Below are 22,944 nucleotides of genomic sequence, written 5' to 3' on the forward strand. Positions count from 1 at the left end.
ACACACACACACACACACACACACACACACACACACACACACACACAGAGGTATTTGAGAGGCACATTTAGCACTTTACAACAAAACTAAAACAATGACTTCAGAGCAGACCTAATAACTATTCAAAGCTGACCAAGTGTTAATCACTGGAGAAGCAACGGACTGAGGGATGCCTGTCACTGCTCACACTGCATACTGAAAATAGCCTGGAACAAGACTTACTTCACAAGTTCCCAACAATACTAGAATATGTTTGTAGAAATTTGAACTAAATGCTGAAAGACAAAAACAAAACAAAATGAAAACTAAATAGCACTAGTGATAGTAATTAGATCTGAAGCAGTTCCTTGATATTGCAAATATTTTCCAGTGTTTTTGGAGGATTTTTTTCCCTCCAAGTGAAGCTAAAAAATTAAATAAAGAACAATTAAAAACGTTTGTGTAGCTTTAAGAGATAAGTGGATTTTTGTAACTATAGCTCTCTTTAAGCAAAGGGAGTAATCAAGCTAAATTATAGGCCAGTTCAGTGTGGCTCATTCCATTTACTGAATACAACACATCCAGTGATTACTATATGCTAAGTGCTCTGTTATATATCTGGAAGATGATCTAAACATAATCACGTTTTGAGGCACAAAGGTTGAATACCTCCCCAGATGACTGAAAGGACTACACTCCAGCCCTTGTCTTCCCGGTCAGAGGTGGCACTCTGAGCTGGTTCTTGATGTGTCAGTGTATTCTGCATTTCCTGCTCCTCCATCTACTATTTTTGGTCTGTCTCAAGTTCAAATTATTCAAGGCACAGTAAAACTGATTTTGCTATTAGTCATCCAATACAGAGGACACCCCTGTAAAGAGAACTTTTATTTGCCTGTGGCCAGTTATTACCTTTGTTCATGTCCTGCTGGTATCAGGGCACTAGGGACACAGTACAGAGCTTGTGTGGCAGGTACAACTGTCAACCTGTGGTTGTAGCAGTCACAGGGTTACTTAAATTCTATCCCCATCTAAATATGAAAGTGGACTCAGATTAAAATGAGTGGTTAGGTTTTCTACACCGAATTCCTGAAATTCTTAACATTTTTCCCTACCTCAGTGTACCGTGACTCACATCAATCAGTGTGACCCCTCAGTCACAGTGGCTGCCTCCAGCAGTGATGCTGGCAAGAGAGGCATGGCAGACTCAAGAGGTATGAGCAGCAGAAGGGAGGAGGATGTCAGTAGATTTAGCAAGAGAATTTGGTTAAATGGGACCACTGACATCAACATAACAAGAACTGAGTGAAAATTCTGGCCTTGTCTTAAAGACCTCTATTTGCAAATTAGCATTAGCTTAATTGTCTTTCTTGTATTAATGTGTAGCCAGAAATTTTCTAAAAGTAACTTATTTCCAATTTAGCTTAGTTGTAAGCTAATTAATTCTTCACAAAACTTTGCAACATCATTGCCAATTATCAGACACTCTTTCTAAAGGAAATAAAAGCATTAAGAAAACTCATCGACTCTACATACATAATCAGCACTGAACAATCTGTGAGACGAGTCCCGGTACTTTTGAGCACTGGCTCATACCTGATGCTTTCTTTCTAGTGCCATTCTGTTCTGGTCCCTCAGAAATATACTGAGAGGGATACTCAACTATTTCACCTTCAAATTGTCAGTACTAAGTTGTAGATTCTTAAATCTTATTGCTTCAAAAATTTCTTCTAGTGGCTAAGTGGTATGCAAACAGGAGAATTTTAAAAAGAGGAATACATAAACGTTTACTTGGATATCTCAGTTTGTAAAGATTTTTCTCTGAGTATTACAGAATCTTGGTTTTCTGAAAAAAGCTTGCAAGTACTGGAAGAAGTTAAGTTAGGTTTTAAGCAGAAGCAAGAGGGTAGTGGGCTTGATTACTGCAGGTATAACAGCTTTAATTACATTAATTACTAGCACCACTGCTTCTGCAATTGCTTTGACACAACAAATTAAGACAGCTACTTTTGCTAATCATTTAGCAAAAATGTTACTAATATGTTGAGTATACAAGAGGGTTTACATAGGCATTTGGAACATCAGATTGATGCTCTTTATCCTATTCAAATTATTGGAAGGAGGTTCAGAGTTTAAGAGTAAGGAGCCATCTCGAGTGTCATGCCAAGTACCAATGGAGTTGTGTTACTTCTAAAATTTACTATGATAGTCATTATAATTAAGAAAGAGTCTAAAGACACTTGCAGGGTATTTGGCATAATTCTAACACCTCTTTGGACGTTTTAACTTAGCATAGTGAGATTATGAAATCAAAGAATGCTGCTCTGCTGAGATTTGATGTGGTAGATTTTGCAGATAAAATTATCCATGGCCTGAGGTCAGTATTTCCATTTTGGTCAAGCTTCAAGAATGGCATATACAGCTTGAGCATGATAGCCTTTTCCCTCCCTGGGAATACTTTTATTCCTGCCTATTGTGCTAAAGCTTGTCTTTAACAACATCAAGATGTTGGCAGCCAAAGTACACCACTTGAAACTAAAAATGGACCCCCAGACAGAGTTATTAATTTAACAGGTTGGCAAGCCAAGGACAGGTAAGATTCTGCACAGAGCCTTACCAACCTAAGACAGAAATACATTGCTTTTGATAATACTCCACAATGGGTAAGGAAGGCATTCTTGTCAGAATGACATAAGACAGGCTCAGTCTTGTTTATGAAATAAAAATGGGGAAGACGTGGAGAGTTTTTTGGGCTCCTTGGGAGGAATCTGACATAAGCCAAGGACAAGGAAATGGGCTTCAGGCAGGAATCTGACATTAGGCTAGAACAAAAAAGTAATTTCAGGCAGAAATCTAAATCTTAGGCTAGAACAAAGAAGTAGGCTTCAGGCATGAAAATTATTTTTGGCTAGGACAGGGAAGTAGGCTCAGATATTTGGTCTTCCTGATAGGTCCTTAGAAATAATGATCATGGGAGTGATCACAGAACTTTGTTTATTGCCTTGCTTGTTCTTTTACTATTTGTGTTTATTGCCTTGTTTGTTTCTTGACTATTTGCATCTATTATATTGCTAGTTCCTCAACCTAGAACTGACCTTAATACTTGCATGTAATTAAAGTCATATAAAAGCAGAAAGGAGCTGGGCAGTGGTGGCGCACGCCTTTGATCCCAGCACTTGGGAGGCAGAGGCAGGCGGATTTCTGAATTTGAGAGTTTGAGGCTAGCCTGGTCTACAGAGTGAGTTCCAGGACAGCCAGGGCTACACAGAGAAACCCTGTCTCGAAAAACCAAAAAAAAAAAAAAAAAAAACCCAAAAAAAGCAGAAAGGAGGAAGGATGGAATGAGGGTTTATTGGAAGGGGGAATGGGGAAAGAGGATAACATCTGAAATGTAAATAAATAAAATATCCAATAAAAAATAGACAATAGCCCAAAGCTTTGCGCTGTACTAGTGTACAGAAGTCCTGATAGCAGTAATATAGAGAAGATAGAGGTTTTAAAACCAACTAATGGCAAGATTACAATTTACAGATATAAGCCATTTCAAGTACTACTAAACACATAAATCTTCAGCAAACTACTGTATTTATCCTTAAAGGAATACTACACTAGGGGAAAAATAACAAATTTAAAAATAATAAGATCTGAACTTAAGTGTTTCTTATTAATCTGCCCTATGACTCTGGAAAGTCATTTAACCACTCTGTGTCTCCAGAGTCCTGTAGATAACAGATCTAGTGATCTACCTCACATTTTGATAACCAGCACGATCATTCATTCACTTGTATCAACTGAGTACCAAGTACTGTACTAGGCAAAGTGAGTTACAGATTGAAATTTACAGAGAGAATTTCTGTACATTCATAAACTTCTTTATACTGTCTTTCATGACCATGATAGAAATAGCCTTGTACATGCAGAAAAAGGCAATCTCAGAGTTACATTTAAGGGTTTGCTCCCAATATGCCTGTTTCCAAGTTTAATTCCTTACTCAGTGGAGCTTTTATCTTGGCTTTTATTTACTTATTTTTTTAGAAATTTATTCCTTGTTTTCTATAACTTAGTACACAGACACTAGGCAGAATGTTAGATTCACAAACAAGAAGGTTTCAAAAGTGTGATGGCATTCAAAAAATTAGGCTACACTGTAGGTCTAGGTAAGTGCTACCTTAGACTCAGAACTGTGGAGGTGGAGTCCAGCAAAGCATGTTTTAAGATACCTGACAAAGGCCGGGCAGTGGTGCTGCACACCTTTAACCCCAGAACTTGGGAGGCAGAAACAGGTGAATTTCTGAGTTCGAGGCCAGCCTGGTCTACAGAGTGAGTTCCAGGACAGCCAGGGCTACACAGAGAAACCCTGTCTTGAAAAACCAAAAAAAAAAAAAAGATACCTGACAAAAGTTTAAGAGCCACTACTGGCTTCAAGCACTCTCCAGTGGCAAACTGTGTCCTGTGTGCAACACATCTTCAGTGATGAGGAATACCTGAGAGGGAGAGGCATGCTATGAATGTGGGTGGTGCCACTGAATAGGCTGCAGGTCCAGATGCAATGAAGAGCAGAAGGGTGCACAGTTCACAACTATGCTACTCTTCAGTGGAGAGCTGTTTCCTCCCACCATCACTGTACATGTCAGACTGCACATGCATCAGCCTCTGAAGACAGACTGGTGCCACAGCTCTCCAGTGTACTTTGAGTCAGCTGACCCTCATATTCAGAGGCTATTAGTTTTTCCTGCTTTCCAGTCTATGGATGATCTTTTTGGACTACTGAGAATCTGACCATGTAAGCCGATGTAATAAATTCTGTCATTTAAGTGTGTACACACACACACAGACACACACACAGACACACAGACACAGACACACAGACACACAGACACACAGACACACACACACACACAGTATTGTATAGGTTTTGCTCCTCTGGATATCCCTAACAGTTATCTAGTGGAGAGAAACAATTGGAGTTGTGTATTAGGAAACCTGACCTTATGGTTACACGTAAGATTAAGTGAAGTCTGGATTCTGGGTCCCAGGATAATGAAAAGGAGGCTCAAACAGTGAACTATACAATAATGCAATCCCAAGGGGCACACAATACAAACTACTGCTATTGGGAAGTCTTGTCATCATTATTGCATTTAAAGTGCCTTAAGTGTAGGAGCATTACTGTTCTCTGGTATCACCTGTTCTAGAATGTCATATACCTTGTAAAATAACTAGTAAAATGCCTTCTATGACCTGAGAATACATACCTCTTCACTGAGAAGGGGCACACATTCAGGCTGCATGGGTCTTGGAACTGAGAGGCCAGGCCCTGGCAGAGATACATTTGACAGCCGTCTCTTCCTTACTCCACTGCAGTTATTTGGAATCTTGAAGGCACATCGTTTATGATAATTTAATCCACAGCCTAAATATATTTTAAGAGTAAAATATAAAAAATTTAAATGTAACTATTTGAAATGTGACACGTAAAAAACATTACTTTATTTATTTTCACTGGCAACAATACCAACCATAATTAAGAACTAAGATAACAGATGATGTGGGACATAACAAATTCAAGCATAGGAAATGTTTAGAAAAGTTTATTTAGAAAAGTTAATTTAACTAGGGTAGTGAATCTTGACTTATGATAGCTAACATAACCACCTGGAAATTTACTGGAAACATAAATTACTAGACTCATCCCTAAATCTACAGACTCAGAACTGTGGAAGTGGAGCCCAGTAAAGCATGTTTTAAGATACCTGGCAAAAGTTTAAGGGCCACTACTGGCTTCAAGCACTCTCCAGTGGCAAACTGTGTCCTGTGTGTAAGAGACCTTCAATGATGAGAAAATTAGATGAAACTCAAATCTCAGTGTTCATGAATATAAAATAATAACAAATAATAATATAGATTTAGTATTGTGCAATTATAAACACATAATTATAACACAGAGGTTGTATGTGTGTCATGTGTGTGCAGGTATTTCTATATGAGTATGGAGACTAGAGAGGAACCTCAGCTCTCATTGTGTAGGAGATAGCCACCTTGTTTTGGGGGCAGGATTTCTCACTGGGGCCTGGAACTGTAAGGAAACCCTAGGGATTCTCTTGTCTCCTAACTTCCCCAATGCATCTCACCACACCCAGCTTCTTATAAGGCTCCTGGGGACTGACCTCCAGTCCTCACGCTTGTATGGTAAGCACTTTACCTACTACAGTCCCTCACTTACTTTATAAATATGTTTTATTGCAACACAGTCTGCTGTTTACTTATATATTATCTATGGTTAATTGTTGAGCCACCTCTCTGGCTCCTATGGTTAGTTCTATACTATCACAGCAGAGGTTAGACACAATAGAAACCATACAGCCTGCAAAGCCTTAATAATGTATTCCCATGCCGGTACTTTACAAAGAAAGTCACCTGACCCACCACTGCTTCTTCTTTTTTTTTTTAAGATTTATTTATTTATTTTATTTATGAATACACTGTAGCTGTCTTCAGACACACCAGAAGAGGGCATCCAATCTCATTACGGATGGTTGTGAGCCACCATGTGGTTGCTGGGATTTGAACTCAGGACCTCTGGAAGAGCAGTCAGTGCTCTTAACCGCTGAGCCATCTCTCCAGCCCCTCACCACTGCTTCTTAATCAGACTTATGTCTGATGAACTGCTATGCCCTAGCATCTCTAATTTACAGCAAATTGCCAAACTAAGAAAAAACTAAGAATATAATAAAGCTCTATAATAATAAGTGGCTAAGAGTTATTAAGCCACTGTTTTATATTGAATATTTTATTCATGTTATCTTATTTACAACTTGTAAAACTGGTAGAGTCAATTATCTTTCACAGAGAAAACAGTCTCTGGAGAGGTCAGCCAAATTGCCTATGTAAAGGAAGCAGTAGGTGAAGGCAAAGGAAAGACCAGAGTTCTCATCTTTGCAATTCTAAATCCTTACTACCTAGAAACCAACTATGAATTTTGTCTTTTCATTGATAATTCAAAAATGAAAATGTAAATCCTCTTTCAAATTAATACACAAATTTAAAACCTCTTACCTTCACATTTTAATCCTTGACGTACCAATCCCCAGAGCATTTCACCACAGTAATCACAAAAAGTAGGTGCTTTGTAAGAATGTACATAGAGAGCATGAGGGCGGATCTGGAAGTCTTCTACTGTGGCCAAGGCTTTTTTAAAAACATAAAAACAAAACCAAAAGTATTAAACTATATTTTATAATTGCAAATTAGTAAGGAATGCCAGTCACCATATCCATTAATATGAAAACACAAGGTAACTTCTCTGAAAGTTTCAGCTGACCACAAAATAAATTATTTTTAGCATTTAAAACTGTGATTTAAAATGTTTAATAAAATTAAAAAAAAACCCTTTTGTTTATTGTGTGTCACATGTTAGGGGAAGAACAAGTGCCATGGCGTATGTGGAGGTCAGAGGATAGCCTGTGGGTATGAGATCTTTCCTCCTAGTATGTGTGTCCCAGAGGTCAAAAATCAGAGGCCTTTATCTGCTGAGCCATCCTTCTGGTCCAATACTGTGGTTTTTAAAAACAGTTCTTCTACAAGTCCAGCAGCTTTAAATGAGTTAAGTTCCAAATAAGCCAAGTTGGAAATCTGTAGTCTAGGTATTTCAAAAGCTTTGTCTCATAACAAGATGGCAAATAGCTATTACATTTTCTTTAACCCATTAAAAACTGCTTAACTTCGGGTACATTGAGAAAGGAAACACTGAAGTAAAATGTAAAAATAAGAGTGCTATGGAACTTGACCTTATTATCACAGTGTTTCTGTAAAAATAGACATTGAGCTCACAGATGCCCAGGACTCCTTTTTTCTCCATGAGGAATGGAGCAGTAGATGAAACACCGCTCTTTCACTTCACCTGAAAGTCACTAGTGAGGTGCCTGTGGTTTGAGGGAAGGTCCGCAGCCAAGAAAGAATGAATGTGATCACAACCTTAGAGGAGACCAGCACAGAAATCTCCTGTGGGTGAAAGGAAGCCAGGGGGCTGTGGTGTAGAATGATCAGTGCAGGGGTCAGGGAGACAAAGAATCAGAAACAGATGAGAGTTGTTAGGACCAGTAAGGAGACACAAGGGCCAGGGAGGTCCTCAAGAAGAGTCTAAAAGGTGACTGCCGGAGGGTAAAGCGGCCGGGCTGTGGGGGTCTGCTGACCACTTGCTCCCTTTCTCTCACCAACCTTCTTATCTTGCCAGTCAAAGGATGCCGTCCTTGTGGCAGTCCTCCGCCCTCACACTACTCACTGACCGGCCTGCTCACCTGCTACTGGGGAAGTGGAAGTGGGGGTGGGGTGGGGGAGTTAGGGAGCAGGAATGGCAAGAAGGGGTAAGGTGGGAACGAAAATGAAAAATGTCCACGGGAACAGGAAGGGAAGGGATGTTTTAAATCACACAAGTAACCAGCACTGACACTTTCTCTTCCGAGTCTTTAATACTTCTCTCTTTATCCAGATTCTCCTTTTGGAACCTCAGGTCTCTCTTCCACACTTTTTTTTTTTTTTTTTGGTTTTTCGAGACAGGGTTTCTCTGTATAGCCCTGGCTGTCCTGGAACTCACTCTGTAGACCAGGCTGGCCTCGAACTCAGAAATCCGCCTGCCTCTGCCTCCCAAGTGCTGGGATTAAAGGCGTGCGCCACCACTGCCCGGCTCTCTTCCACACTTTTAACAGAAATGGGAAAAGGAACAACTGTAATCTTCCTTTATGTTTTTGACCCGTAGAAAAAGAACTTTTCAGTTTAACTGGCAATTCCTTAGCTTCAAAACACATAAGTAATTCAGTTTGTTTTCCTACTTTCTCATAGTGCTATGTCCTTCCTGAAAGTGAAAAGCATGCAGAAACCATGACTACACGTTACAGAAGCAATTATACAGTGCCAAAGCCAAGTGCAGCAGAACACGGAACTGGTGTAGCAAACACTCTGTGGGAGAACAGAGAAAGGGGAAAGGAGCCATTTGCTTACCTGACAGGACAACTTCTACCAGATCTCCTTCATGTATTTCATCTGCTGAGGTAATCAGCTGCAAAATGTTTTCTGAGTTCATGTCGTGGCGAAAGAGAAGAATTTTATCATACATGCCAAAGAATCCACACTCTGGAAACTGAAGAAAAACAGCCTTGCATCAATATTCCATAGTTTTCTGCTGTTACAAATATTCTATAAAAGAACTGTAAAGTGTCCTAGCATACTGCTAGTTACTAGCAACTCTTTTGATATTTAAAAGGTGAACCTTGTACTCAAACATCCTGGTTAATTTTAAAGCTCAAAATCAGAAAAGTAAATTTGCAAATAAATAATCATTACCTTAAAACACATGTGTCTTACAAATTTCAGATTTCTAATTGTTATAAGACAACATAATCTTCCGCTTGCTCTATCTTTATCCTTAAAGGCAAGTAGTTTCTTCCTTCCTTCCTTCCTTCCTCCCTTCCTCCCTCCCTTCCTTCCTTCCTTCCTTCCTTCCTTCCTTCCTTCCTTCCTTTTGGTTTTTCGAGACAGGGTTTCTCTGTGTAGCCCTGGCTGTCCTGGAACTCACTCTGTAGACCAGGCTGGCCTCGAACTCAGAAATCCACCTGCCTCTGCCTCCCAAGTGCTGGGATTAAAGGCATGCGCCACCACCGCCCGGCAGCTGTTTTCATCATTAGAGCCACACTGCTCAACACATGATCAGCTACTGCTATCCTGTGGCTGTGATGTGTAAAATGTCGATGTGGTAAAGGTTTGCTCTGCATTGTACACTCCTATAAGGTTCTGGAGCCCTTCTATGCCATGAATATGTGGGGCTTGGGGACAGGGAAAGTCTTTAAGGGGACTGTACACCTCTGGTGTCTTCTGAACTCTCTTCTGCTCTCTGACCAAGGATAGACAGTTTTGCTACTGCTATGGTGTGCTGGCCAATGCAATGGAGTCAACTAACTGTGGGCTGGAGCCTCTAACACTGAGGCAAAATATCACTTTTCTCTATAAAACTGATTATCTTAAGTATTCGCTATAGCACAGTTGTTCACCATAGTTATTTAAATCTGAAACAATTAAAATTAAATAAAATAAAAAGTGTATTTCCTTAGTCACACTAGCCATATTGCAGGTAACTGACTGCCACTGTGTCTGCAGCTACTATACTGAGCAGCAGTGAAACAGACACCTGCATCACCTCAGGGCTAGCTGAAGACCAAATCACTCTCTACCAGCACTCACAGAGGACTAACTTCAACTCAAGCATGCGTCTAGTGTTTTCGGCCTGTTCACTGCACAAACGCAGGACTTATCAGGGCTCTAAATGGAGGCTTGAGGATTTTCCCACATATGCCCTAAATGTACTATTCTAACGAGTCTACAGTTACAATACTTAGGACATGCATATGTGGAACAAAATATGAAGATGTGCGTCCAATATTCTGAAGGAAGCAGCTTCGAGTTAAAAGTTTTTGTCTTCTTAAGAAAGGTCTCAGTATGCAGTCCTGGATGGCTTAGAACTTGCTGCAGAGGCCAGGCACCCTCTCAATTTCTGGGATTAAAGGCATGCATCATCATACCTGATGAAAAATTAGCAATTTTTAATATTTGCCTTACAAAATAATTCCATTTTTAATCAGCTAGAAATATAAAAGATGTCATCTATTTTACTAGTGCCTTGGAACATGCTGTTGTAGAAACTTCCTTGATTCTCAGAAGATAACAGCACAGTTGTCCTTTAGTAAAACAGTATAGTATGTCACTGGCTTGTACTCAATGATCTGACTTGAATCAGTCACACCAAATTGTAAATGTGCTTATCGCAGGGATGTTGTAGACAACATGGCTCATGTACTTCATAAGGCGGTACTACTTGGTGAGGAATCACAAAAGACACTTCTCTGGTTTCATACTGTAGCAAGTCGATCATGTAACTAAACATGTTTTCTTATTTACTCACTTCACTGAGGAAAAAGGCATGACAAATTTATAGCCCACTTTTGGCAGTCTCCAATCTTATGGCAGATGTTTTAGATACAGTAACCACCCTGATTTCTATTTATTATCTTATTATTGGACATTATTTTTCCTGTCAGAAGAGTCTTACATATCACTCAAAAATTTTCAAATCTTTCTCAAAATTGTTTTTGCTAAGTTGAAAACTTACTAATATCTAAGTAATAAGTAGCTTATTTAGAAAGTTAAGGGTTTATTTGTATTTTTAAAACATGGCAAATAATGGCAACATATAGAAATACTTAGAATTTTTCAAATACCAACTCTACCTCCAATTATCTTTGTTATCAATAGTATTTATTATAGTTTAAACTATGTTTTAATGTATATCTAATATGGTAATTATTTTTAGTTGAAAATACAGAAATAAAAAATTATTTTGTTTAAATTCTAATTAAAAATTTACTAAGCTAAATGATTAAATAGGAGACCAAAAAAGCTTTAGAACCTAGTTCAACCGTCCCTGAATGTTAAAAAAGGATTTCACCCTCATGAGAAAATAAAATCTCTAACCAGTATTTGAAAGAATGAAACTGATTTTTAAAACAGCATTTCTGGCATATTTGATAAATACAAGGTACAGACAGCAGTTGTAATGAGATAACAATCTGTGTCTTCCAAAAGTGTACATTCTAACAGGGAAAAAATGGAAATAAGCACAGATATTAAACAACAGCATAGTAAATGGCAAATGAAATACAAACATATTCTAGCCGGGCGGTGGTGGCGCACACCTTTAATCCCAGCACTTGGGAGGCAGAGGCAGGCGGATTTCCGAGTTCAAGGCCAGCCTGGTCTATAGAGTGAGTTCCAGGACAGCCAGGGCTACACAGAGAAACCCTGTCTTGAAAAAAAAACAAACAAAAAAACATAAAACAAACAAACAAACAAACAAAAACCCCCCAAATTCTAGAATAAGGGCAAATAATAAGTGAGAACCTTTATCAGTCTTGGTTATAAAACAGGACAGCAGTCCTGCTGGCTTTACAGGGAGGGTGCCTAAACCTAATCTGTGGATGCCTGTGTCTGATTCCTTGCACTGTAATTAATGAATGCTAACAGTTCAAAATATTCTATATTCTAAGAGGGAAGAGTCAAGGGCAGGATGGTAAAGATCCAGGCTGTGGTCTAGAGACAGCACTCAGAGGACTCGGGTAGGAAAAGAGCTGAGCAAATCCCTGAAGAGAGACTGACGCTTTGGTCAGAATAGCACTTCTAGATCTGAATTACATAGTAAGAAACTGAAAAGATGCACTACTTCTCTCCAGAAAGGATAGCTGGTTAGTCATCTGGTCACTAACCCTGACATAATCAGACAAGACAAGTCTCTACTTGTAGGAACTGAAAAAAATTAACTAAAAACACCTGTCAAAGAAGGAAAGCAACATTTAAATACCCATATAGCCTAGAGAAGTTATAAACAACAGTGCAGTAGACATGCTACCTAATGGCTAACAGGAGCGTGAACTGGGTGTGGCCCAGTGTTTTTCTAGCATGTGCACTGCCCAGGCTAAGCCTCAGTACCACATAGATAAATGAGTACACAAATTCCCTAGCACTGGTACAAGAGAGTGCAGAAAATATTACAAATAATTATTTAAAACAAACACTTGTATATCAAGAGGCTGAAAGATATTGGTGATGAAAGTCAAAAGTCATTTCAAGATAAGTAAATATCTTCACAAAATACTTACCTATAAATCTGACAAATTACTGAAAGACTAGTGCAGTGGTTTTCAACCTGTGAGTATTAACCCTTTTACAGGGGTCACCTACGGCCATCGGAAAATACAGACATTTACATTACAATTGATAACTTGAATACTTACATTATGATTCATAACAGTAGAAAAACTACAGTTATGAAGTAGCAACAAAAATAATTTTGTGGTTGGGACTCACCACATGAGGAACTATATCAAAGGGTTGCAACATTAGGAAGGTTGAGAACCGCTGAACTAGAGGAAAAGGTGTAGTGACTGGCCTGTGAAAAAAAATCCTGCTATTTATTAAAATATTGTATATGTATATTTGTAAGATAGCTAGAAATTATCTGAAAGCAAATGTCAGAATCAAAATAACAGAAAACAGACTGAAAAATAAGAAAAGATTAAATATTGTCATTCAAGTTTAGGGAATCACTGTGGCCAATCTTTAAAGACACTGAGGTTTAGAGGCATGATTATATTAAAGATAAACATCTACAATGAAACAGGAAATTAACTACAAGCACATAGTTTTAAAACATCTAAACAACATATAAAATAAACAAAAACAACCAGCTAAGGAAATGAATATACACATAACTGCTACCCATGAGTTTCAAAATTCAGATGTCAGGTCTTCACAAGTAAGAATGTGACTCAACTCTGCTCACGCATGACAGCCATATTAAAATTTTAAAGAAAACTCACTTCCTCTCAATACCCCCAAGGCTCAGGGAACATCACAGAAGAGGCCTAGCTAGACTGCAAGAACAGAGGCTGGGGTAGAACATAACAATCTTCTGGATCTGACAGGACCATGAGCTCTCAGCAGCTATGGCTGCCTGTACAAGATCAAGCCAGCCAACATTCCAGCACAGAGCAGCATCAAAGTCTCAAAGGATTAATAAAACATTAAAGATATTATAAACAAATGATGTTCAGGCTTGAGTTTTAAAATTACTTTAAAATGTTATTCATGGGCTGGTGAGATGGCTCAACGGTTAAGAGCACTGTCTGCTCTTCAGAGGTCCTGAGTTCAATTCCAACAACCACATGGTGGCTCACAGACATCTGTAATGGGATCTGATGCTCTCTTCTGGTGTGTCTGAAAACAGCTACAGTGTACTCACATACATAAAATAAATAAATCATAAAAAAATGATGGCTCACAACCATCTATAAGGGGATCTGATGCCCTTATTCTGGCCTGTGGATGTATTAGCAATTGAGCACATTAAATTGAGCACATTAAATAAGTTATTCATTATGTTTATTAGTCTTTATTTTTAAAAAGTTTTAGATGTAAAGAAAAATTCAGACAACATTACACTATTCCCATTTACCCAGTTTCCCATTATAAACACTTTATAGTATGACACATTTACAGCAAACGTCGTATTTTGTTTAGATTTCCTTAGCTTTCACCTAATGTCCTTTCTCCTTTCCAGGTTCATTCATGAATCTGTATGACCTTGAGCTGTCAGGTACTATTAGGTCTTTTTTTAGATCTAACAGTTTCTCACACTTTGCAGTTTTGGGAGAATTTGACTGTGTTGCTCACTGGTTGTGAGTTTTATAAGATGCCTTACTAGCTGAACTGTCTGATGTTTATCTCATTTTAAACTGGACTTGGGGGTTTTGAGGAGGTAAACTACACAAGTGACATCCTTACTACATTCTAGCAAGACTGACTGTGCTCAGGTTTTTATGTTATGAAAGAAGAAACTTAGGTCTTCACATTCACATAGCAAGCAGTTTACTAAGCCATCACCCTAGGCCCTGAATTCAAATCTTATTAACTGTATAATCTTATATTTTTGGTTGTGAGCCTAGCCTTTAACAGCTGAGCCATCTCTCCAGCCCTTAACTGTGTATCTTAACTATGGTTTTCTATCTGTAAAATAGAGCACACTTGGCAGTTACCATGAGAATTAAACAAATTGCTGTAACATAAAGAACTTGAATTCCTAATGAGTGTGCCATGAACATTAGCCATTAATGTTTCCGATATTTTGTTATTATAAACAACAGTCAGTGAGTAATTATGTATTTATACCTTTACTACTTCTGGAGTATATGTATGGAGATAATTTCTCAGAATATTTCCTAAGTCAAAGTATACATATATTTGAAACTTTCAGATACTGACCAATTGATCTTCACAAAGGCTTCATCAGCTTATATGTCTACATGCAAAATATTAAGGCTGTGGGGGCAGGGGAGATGGTTCAGTGCTTGTTCCACAGGCAGGGAGAGGACCAGAGTTCAAATCCTAGAACACATGTAAGCATAAGGTGGTTCTGATGGCCTTCTGCAATTAGGGGGCAAGATGGGGAGTCCCCAGAGAAAGCTGACTAGCAAGACTAGTCACATCAGTGAGCTTGGGTCTGATGTGAGAGATCTTGCCTCGATGGAAAAAAAAAGCCGAAGAGTAACTGAGGATAACTCTTGATACCATCCTCAGGCTTTACATCCATGTGTACACACGTGCACCACAGTTGCACACACTTGGACCCACACATGCAAAAGTCATGCAAATACACACATGAATACAATATACATGAAAATAAAGTAAGGTTTTTTGTCACATGCTATTTTTTCTTTTTTTAAAACTAATATATTTATTATTATTATTATTATTATCATCATTATTTTTAATGTTAATCAAAGGCTTTATAAGTTTGGTAATGCTCAATAACAAGATGCCCATACAATCAGAAGTGTATCCCAATACCCAACCTAGATATACCAACTATCTTTGACTGGCAGAGAGACGCGAACATCTGCCTCCATGTTCTCCTCCCCCTCCCCCTCATCTCCTAGCTCCTCCTCCTCTCCTTACTCCTCCTCTTCCTCTCCTTACTCCTCCCACCTTAGCGCCTCTTACATATCACCCTTCCTGTTAAGATAAAACTTTTCTCTCAAAATACAATTAGAGCATAACTATACCAATTTGTATCAGTAAGGTACAAGATAGACCTAATACCCAGTCCATCATGTCACATGCTATTTTATAAGTGCATTATCAAATTTATTGCTCTCATATGAAAAGTGGTACTTCTGTGTAGTTTCAACCTGTACTCCATTCCCGCTTTTTACACATGTGGGTTGATGGTGTGCATTCATCTGCATTCATGTTCTATGGGCAGATGCATTATTTAATGAGGCAGGTTCCAGCAAGTCTAGGCAGCTTGCCCCAGGATTCTCAGACTCTGTGTCCCCAGGTAGCCACCATGTCCTGCTTTTGTGTAGATTTTGGGAATCTCAACTCTGGTCTTCATGCTTACGGGAAAAGAGCTTTATCCATGGAGCCATTTCCCCTTGCCCTGACTTGTATATATCCGTTACACAAGGCTGACCATTTTTCACATATTATGAGAATTCATTATTTACATTTTTTGCCTATTTTTAATAATTCACTGATCCTCCAAACTCCAAATTCATTCATCTATTCCTCAGAATTATTCTTTCCTCTTCCAGAATGATAATCAGTACATAGGGGCTATGTGAAAGTTATGAGCAAGCCACACATAGAGGTATGCACATGTAATCCTAGCTTCTAGAGCTGGAGGCAGAGGATCCAAAGCTCAAGGTCACCCTTGGATAAACAGGGATTTGGAAGCTGGCCTGGACCACATGAGGAAATAAAGGCATGAACAAAACATTAAAAGTCACAAACAGAAGCACTTTAGATTTCAAAATCTATCAAAAATAACTTGCCAGTGAAATACACAGAAAGCGGAAGCTTTTAGGAGATAATGGATTGTTTTTCTAAGCTATACTTCAATAGAATAAGGAAAAAAGAAAAAGGCTACTTTCCACTCAGTTGTATAATCTTAAAAGGAAAACAATATTCTGGCAAAATAATGCAAACAAACTCTTGACTCCATCTGTGAATCTGCTGTTCTCATTCACAGGGCAGCAGAGGGAGACCTACCACACCACTGCTATTTTCTATTTACCCTCAAAACATAAGGTGCCTCAAGAAATGGTCTCTACACCTTCCTAAAAACTCCATTTTCATGGAGAACAAGGGCTCCTGGGACAGGGAACAGGACTAGCAGGGCAGCATCCAGGAACATGTTTAGTAGCTCTCAGTAACAAGCCCAGGCTACAAGTGTGTTCCTGTAGAGCTCCCAGCTGTGTCTTTGTACATTTCTAGTTTCCAGAACTTGGGTTTGCGGACATTTAGTAGGTAAGGTATTGCAGAATGCACAGATCAGAGACTGGCCCCAGTTGCTGATTAAAGCTCAAGTTGAAGAACCCTGCTGCTCTAGGATGAAAGACGTCAAAACTAGAGCCTGGGGAATGTGGAGGGGAGCTAGTAACCTTCTAAAAACAGAGCCCATGTTTCCTTCCCTACACTACCCCAGCCCTGATTAGAGGAGGAAATGAAGGACAGCTAAGGAACTAAGGTTTTAAAGCAAATAAAGAAACAAAACCAAAAAACAAACAACACAAAACACCCTTTAATTTGGCCTGTTCCTAACAGCACTCTCCCAGTCATTTCTCAATTTACTTTAAACTTTTTTTTTGTCATTAGATCTTCTGCTTTGTGCAAAATGGAGGATTTTCCCAGTTCTAGACCAACTGTGGCTAAACACTGAAGCCTTGTCTCATAAAAATCTCACACCACTAACTTCTGTCAGGAAAATGTCAGAAAAGGTAGGGAGCTTGCAAAACTTTTATTTTACTTGGCAAAGTAACAATTTGAATGTTAACAACAACTTCAGAATTCAATATTATCTGAGTGAATTATTTACCTATCATTTGGCACTTTTTAAAAAGCAGTACAAAAGCAAGAGGCCCTTGGAGTTTTAACACACATATATTTTTGTTTTCATTATAGGTGAGTGAGGTACACAACTTTTAGTTAGAGGCTGACACACACATATGTATATATTGAATACTAAATTGATTTCTAAACTTGAGGCCAGGTATATCTTTACAATAAGTCTTTAAAACCTATAGTAAATAACAGTAAACACATGCTAAGCATGTTCTCTTTCCAGGTTTCCCCAGACTTCCTAAGAACTCAGAACTTCAGTTATTTAACTGGCACTTATTAAAAATTCTGTTGACTTCTGCGGAAACAAGCCTAATATTAATTTAGCACCAATTCTGGAAAGTGGTTAACCATAGGGACGAATTCCAATGATAATTTTCATTTAAAGCCAAAATGATGAGTTTAGAGGAGTCAGTGAGAACTGACTCAACAGGACTTGATGGACTCTTCCCTTTCACTGCTGGTCTCCAGTTCACAGTCCTCTGGACAGCAAGTGCCAGCAGAGCTGCTCAACTTAACACCTACACTTCTGACATAAACCAGAGAAATCTTTTTTTTTTAAATATATTTTCTCCTGCTGTTTTGTAATTAGTTCTGAATTGTCTTTAACTCCTGAATCTTTCTTCTTTTAGCTATGATTGTAACTTGAATGTGCAGCAAATTAATTTTCCCTTCACTTTAAGTATTTAGTAATGACTGCCTGACACTGTTTCACCTAGATAATGTGTGTGTATGTATATATTATATATACATATATATAATATGTATATGTATACATATATACATAAGAAAGATTAGAATGTCGCCAAGCCACTGCAACACAGCTGTAGTAGAGAGAATGGGAAAGAAGACAACACAGAATGACAACTCACTTCTAGAAAAGAAAAGGCACAGCTGGGGTTTTCATCCACTACCACAGAACTGTAAATTACGTTTGATTCATGTCTACAGAGACAATGGATTCATTCATTCAGACAGACCACATCACCCCTAAAGTACACTGAATATTCGGCCTTCAGATCTAGTATTCAAATGATCAAAACTAAAGCCAAGTATTTTAAATCTAACTAAACGCTATTATAACTCAAATGAATTGCTTTCTACCAACTTCCTTTCTCATTCCAATTACATCTAGTTTTTTCATTCAACAAACTAACAGCAACAGTAGCTTTAGAGAGATCTTTTAAGCCTCTTACCAATATGAAAGCAAGTAAACAGGGGAGCTAGCATCCACTGGTAGTCATCACATACCAGACACTGTGAATGGAAGCTCCCATTTTAAATAAACACGTCAGAACTAAAATAAAAAAGAAAAAAGTTTTGTTGACATGCTGCAACTAAATGCTCCAACTCTGATGTTCACTAAAGTTTTAAGACATCTATAGAACAAGGATCTTTCTAAATTTAGAGTCTTTGAAGCCACAGGTGTATTTTCTGACCATTATGTCCCAGGATTGCACTAAGAACTTTGTATTTAATCACAACAACTCTTTATAAAGGTAGATATTCTAATCATAGGCTCATAGCCTGTCACTCAACTGATCTGATTGACACACTTCACCTGGTTCAGCCCCAGCTCCACTGCTGCTAGACTGCATTCTAAGGTTTGACTGCTAGCTCCACTACTTCCCTGTGGCTTCCTGGCAAACACACCCTCTCTTCAGTTTCTATGACTCTGTAAGGTGGAAATCGCAGGAACCTAGGAGTACAAGGGTAGCTCAGCGGTAGTGTACATGCTTGGCATGCACAAGGCCCTGGGTTCAATTGCCAGCACCTCATATATACACATGTTCTTACACAGAATAAGGAAAACGCCCATCATTTGCATGACCTTGTTTTTTAGTATAAAAGCAAATAAAATGTGTCCTTTAGTAAATGTTTACTGAAAGTGAGGCATTTCTGAGGAAAGACATGAAGAAGTTAACATTGACCTCAATGTAATATGTTGGAAGACTTTCAAAGCTTAAAAAAAAAAAAAGGAAGCTAAGTTTTGGCTTATGCTAACAACAACAACAAAAGAAACTCCACCTCACTCCACCCTCAGGATGTGTCATGAAATTGGATGAAATTCAAAAAGTGACCACTTTTGGTCATATCTAAGTTTTAAACAAAACTCAACTAAAAATGATCTTCAGCTAAAGAGATATTTCTTGGGGAAAAAAAATCTTGCTGTTTATGCTGATGTAGCCCTTGTCAGTGTTTAAACAGGTTTATGCTTAGCACAACCAGTGAATCTCTGGTATCTCTATGAGATTCGACTACACTCTTCAGTACACCAGAGATTAATTCTGTCTTTACTCCAGTTGCACACACAGTACCTAGTCTGTATTTGTTTAAAAACTACTTTAACCATGTTCTACTGTGCTTGTTTACGAATTTATTGAATCATCTTGTGAAATGCACTGTGTGTCATCTGCCCCAGTGTTTACTGTAGTCAGTGTGTTTCTCCCCAACATGTGAGCACTTTGTAGGAGGAGGACACTGATCTTATCACATTCATTGTGTTTTCCACCCTGGTTTTGGTCTTATTATTTTTATAGCTGACATTATGGTTTGTTGACCTAAAAGTGAGTTATCCTGGTACAGAGCAGTCAGTCAGCTCCATTTTATATTGATTTTCCTTTGACCCCAGTTTGCACATTTAACTTACTCCCTCTGGAACTTACTGGGTGGAGGTCAGCATTAAGTCCCTTCCACACTTAAAACGGGTTTTCAAGTCAATTTATGGGAAAATGACCCCCTTTTAATTTTTTTTTTGCCATGACTCCTTTAGCATACACCTAAAATAAATGTATCACAGGCTTTTCTAATTCCTGCTGAAGTAGTATCAAACTCCAATCTCTGCAGCTCCCTTTCTATTTCTCAGATTTTTGAAATTAATGCTCTTGACAACTTTAGAACAATATCAGATAAATTTCTGACTAACACTGTCAGAGCAAAAAAACAAAACAAAACAAAACACCAACCAACCCCCAAAACAGGAAAACCCAGTAAAATCTTTAACTTTTAAAAAATAATTTGAGAAATAAAAATTGTATACTATTTGTCCCTTTTAAAGACAAAGCAATCATGTCACCTTTTAAAATACATTTCAAAGCATTTTTTCCAGCAATTTATTTTTTTATGAGCATTGATTGATGTTTTGCCTGCATGTATCTCCCTTGGAATTGGAGTTACAGACAGTTGTAAGCGTCCATGCCGGTGCTGGGAATTGAACTAGGTTCTTTGAAAAAGCAGCTAACGTTCATAACCACTAGGCCATTTCTCCAGCCCTAAAAATTACTTGAGAAAATTATCACTAAGTCCTATTCTTTTCTAAAAAGTTTTTTAAAGATTCATTATTATTGTATGTGTTGTATGTGTGTCTACGAGTCTGTGTATAGTGTTTGAGTGTGTGTGCATGTATATAGTGTTTAAGTGTGTGTGTGTGCTTATATGAAGTGTCTAAATGAGTGTATGTGCATGTGTATGAGGGTATGTATGCCATGTGTGTGCTGGTCTGTGAAGAGACCAGGAGAGGGTGTCAGATTTCCCAGAGCTGCAAATATTGGGAAATAATCTCTAGTTCTCCGGGAGAACAGCAGATACTCTTAACTGACATGCCCATTTCTCTACTCCCTTTCCTCTATTATTATTTTATCTTATGTGTACACACATACATACATGAGTTTAGTATTTTCAATCTCACTTCTCACGTAAGAAATCAAGGTCACATAACTTGTAAGTGGTAGAGATGAACCTCAATTTGACCAAAAGCCTATGCTTTGAAGCAGGATATCATGCTGTTTTTCAGGAGTTTCTTCCTTTATTCAACTAAGAAATACTTGGATGTTTGTTTATGATATCCAAGAGTTACATATTTTGCTGATATCACTTGTGTAGCTTATTTACGCTTTTATTGAGCTACATGTGTAAGTTCATGATTTATTAGAAATAAATCAGTATACTCCCCAGAATGCTGGTTGGTTTGGTTATTTTAGATTAATGGTGACAATATGTGATTTCAGAATCTCATAACTTTGAGTTCAACTGAGTCAATTTGGATGTTATAGAGCTTAAAGATGAATGACAGATACATCCAAGTTAAACAGCAATTGCAATCAGTAATAAACATTAAAATGCAGGTTACTAGGATACCAGTACTCAAGAAAGGGAAGGATGATCCAAACAGTGGGGCAATGAGCACAGACCTAATTAATGAGCCAGCATGTGTCTGAAGCTTAGGAATGCTGACCACACATATATCTTGGGAGTCATCACTGCATTTTGTAAGTAATAGTGGCTTACAGAAGCAAACACATATTTCTGTCACCTGCTCCTTGCTAGTAACCACAGATGTTTGTCTAGCTAACTGCTGGGAGTAAAGGGGAGAAGAGGTCACCATGAACTTCTTGAGTAACTTGGGCTATCTTACATAAAGTTTATAGCACCACTAGGAATCACAGTCATAGAAATTTATTTATTTGACCATGAAAGAGAAAGAGGAGCGTGTGTGTGTTTAAATGACTCATTTCTGTTTACTTGCTGACTGCCAAAGATGTCAACAGCATCTTGCTTTATCCACGCTACAAGCTACCAAAGAATGATAGTAAGGTACTACCCACATTGTAGGTCTATTTCTCCAGGTAAAGTACTATAGTGGATGGTTATACAAGCATAAAAACAAAAGTTTAAAACAGGCTCTCATAATTCTCCAGCAAGATAGCAGTGATCCCTAACCTGACATTTGCTCATCTTTTATTTAACATGTTGAGGGGGAGGGAAAAAGCCTTCCATTTTAGGAGCCTCCACAGGATCGAGCACTGTGACTGAACAAAGTGAGAGCACCACAAATATTCATCCAGCTGAAGCAGTAAGCAGTAGATAAAGGAAATCTAGGCAACTGACACAATATCATTCTTTCAAGCTCTTTACAGACTGCCAAATAGAAAGCAGTTACTAGCTTTTATTTTCTAACCAGATTCAACTATCTTAACCTAGAAATAAATGTTGAAGTTTTGAATTACAAGAGTATAAAAAGCACTCCTTTTCTGGTGAGTAGGAAATGAGATGTCAATCTCATATAAAAATATATAATTTAAATATTTCAAAGCATCTTCCTATTATTAGTATTAGTCCTGTTTAAACATTTATCTGTTTTGCATTCGACTCGAAGTTCTGAAGATTGGCTAAGTTAAATCTGTATTATTCAGGTAGGCATTCTAGTGTTACTGGCTTTGAGAAGAATGTTGGTGAATTGACAATTTATCGTGGATGATAGGTAAAGTAACCTTAGGCAGAAACACACATAAAATAATGTTATTTTTTGGCTGACAAAAGTATTGTGAAAAAAGCTTATAAAAACCTACTCTATATTCCTCCTAGGGATAGCAGGTCTGCATCTGCTAATTCAGTATTTGCAGTAACTGTGCAGCCTGACTATGGTGAAGAATGAGAACTGAAAGTATGTAGAAACAGAATATGCGACAA

At 38.2% G+C, this 22,944-nt stretch overlaps 1 protein-coding gene across 1 annotated transcript in view; it reads right to left on the reverse strand.

The window, feature by feature from the left end:
• Prkd3 (protein kinase D3) overlaps window positions 1-22,944 on the reverse strand; it is an 84,727-nt gene that overhangs the window by 41,425 nt on the left and 20,358 nt on the right. The window contains exons 3-5 of the mRNA XM_028773443.1: window positions 8,974-9,112; window positions 7,033-7,164; window positions 5,232-5,389 (exon numbers count right to left, since the gene is read on the reverse strand). Coding sequence (XP_028629276.1) covers window positions 5,232-5,389; window positions 7,033-7,164; window positions 8,974-9,112 — 429 coding nt within the window. The remainder of the gene's footprint in view (window positions 1-5,231; window positions 5,390-7,032; window positions 7,165-8,973; window positions 9,113-22,944) is intronic.

This window comes from Grammomys surdaster, unplaced genomic scaffold (genome assembly GCF_004785775.1).
Source record: "Grammomys surdaster isolate TR1022 unplaced genomic scaffold, NIH_TR_1.0 227, whole genome shotgun sequence".
Taxonomy (NCBI): domain Eukaryota; kingdom Metazoa; phylum Chordata; class Mammalia; order Rodentia; family Muridae; genus Grammomys; species Grammomys surdaster.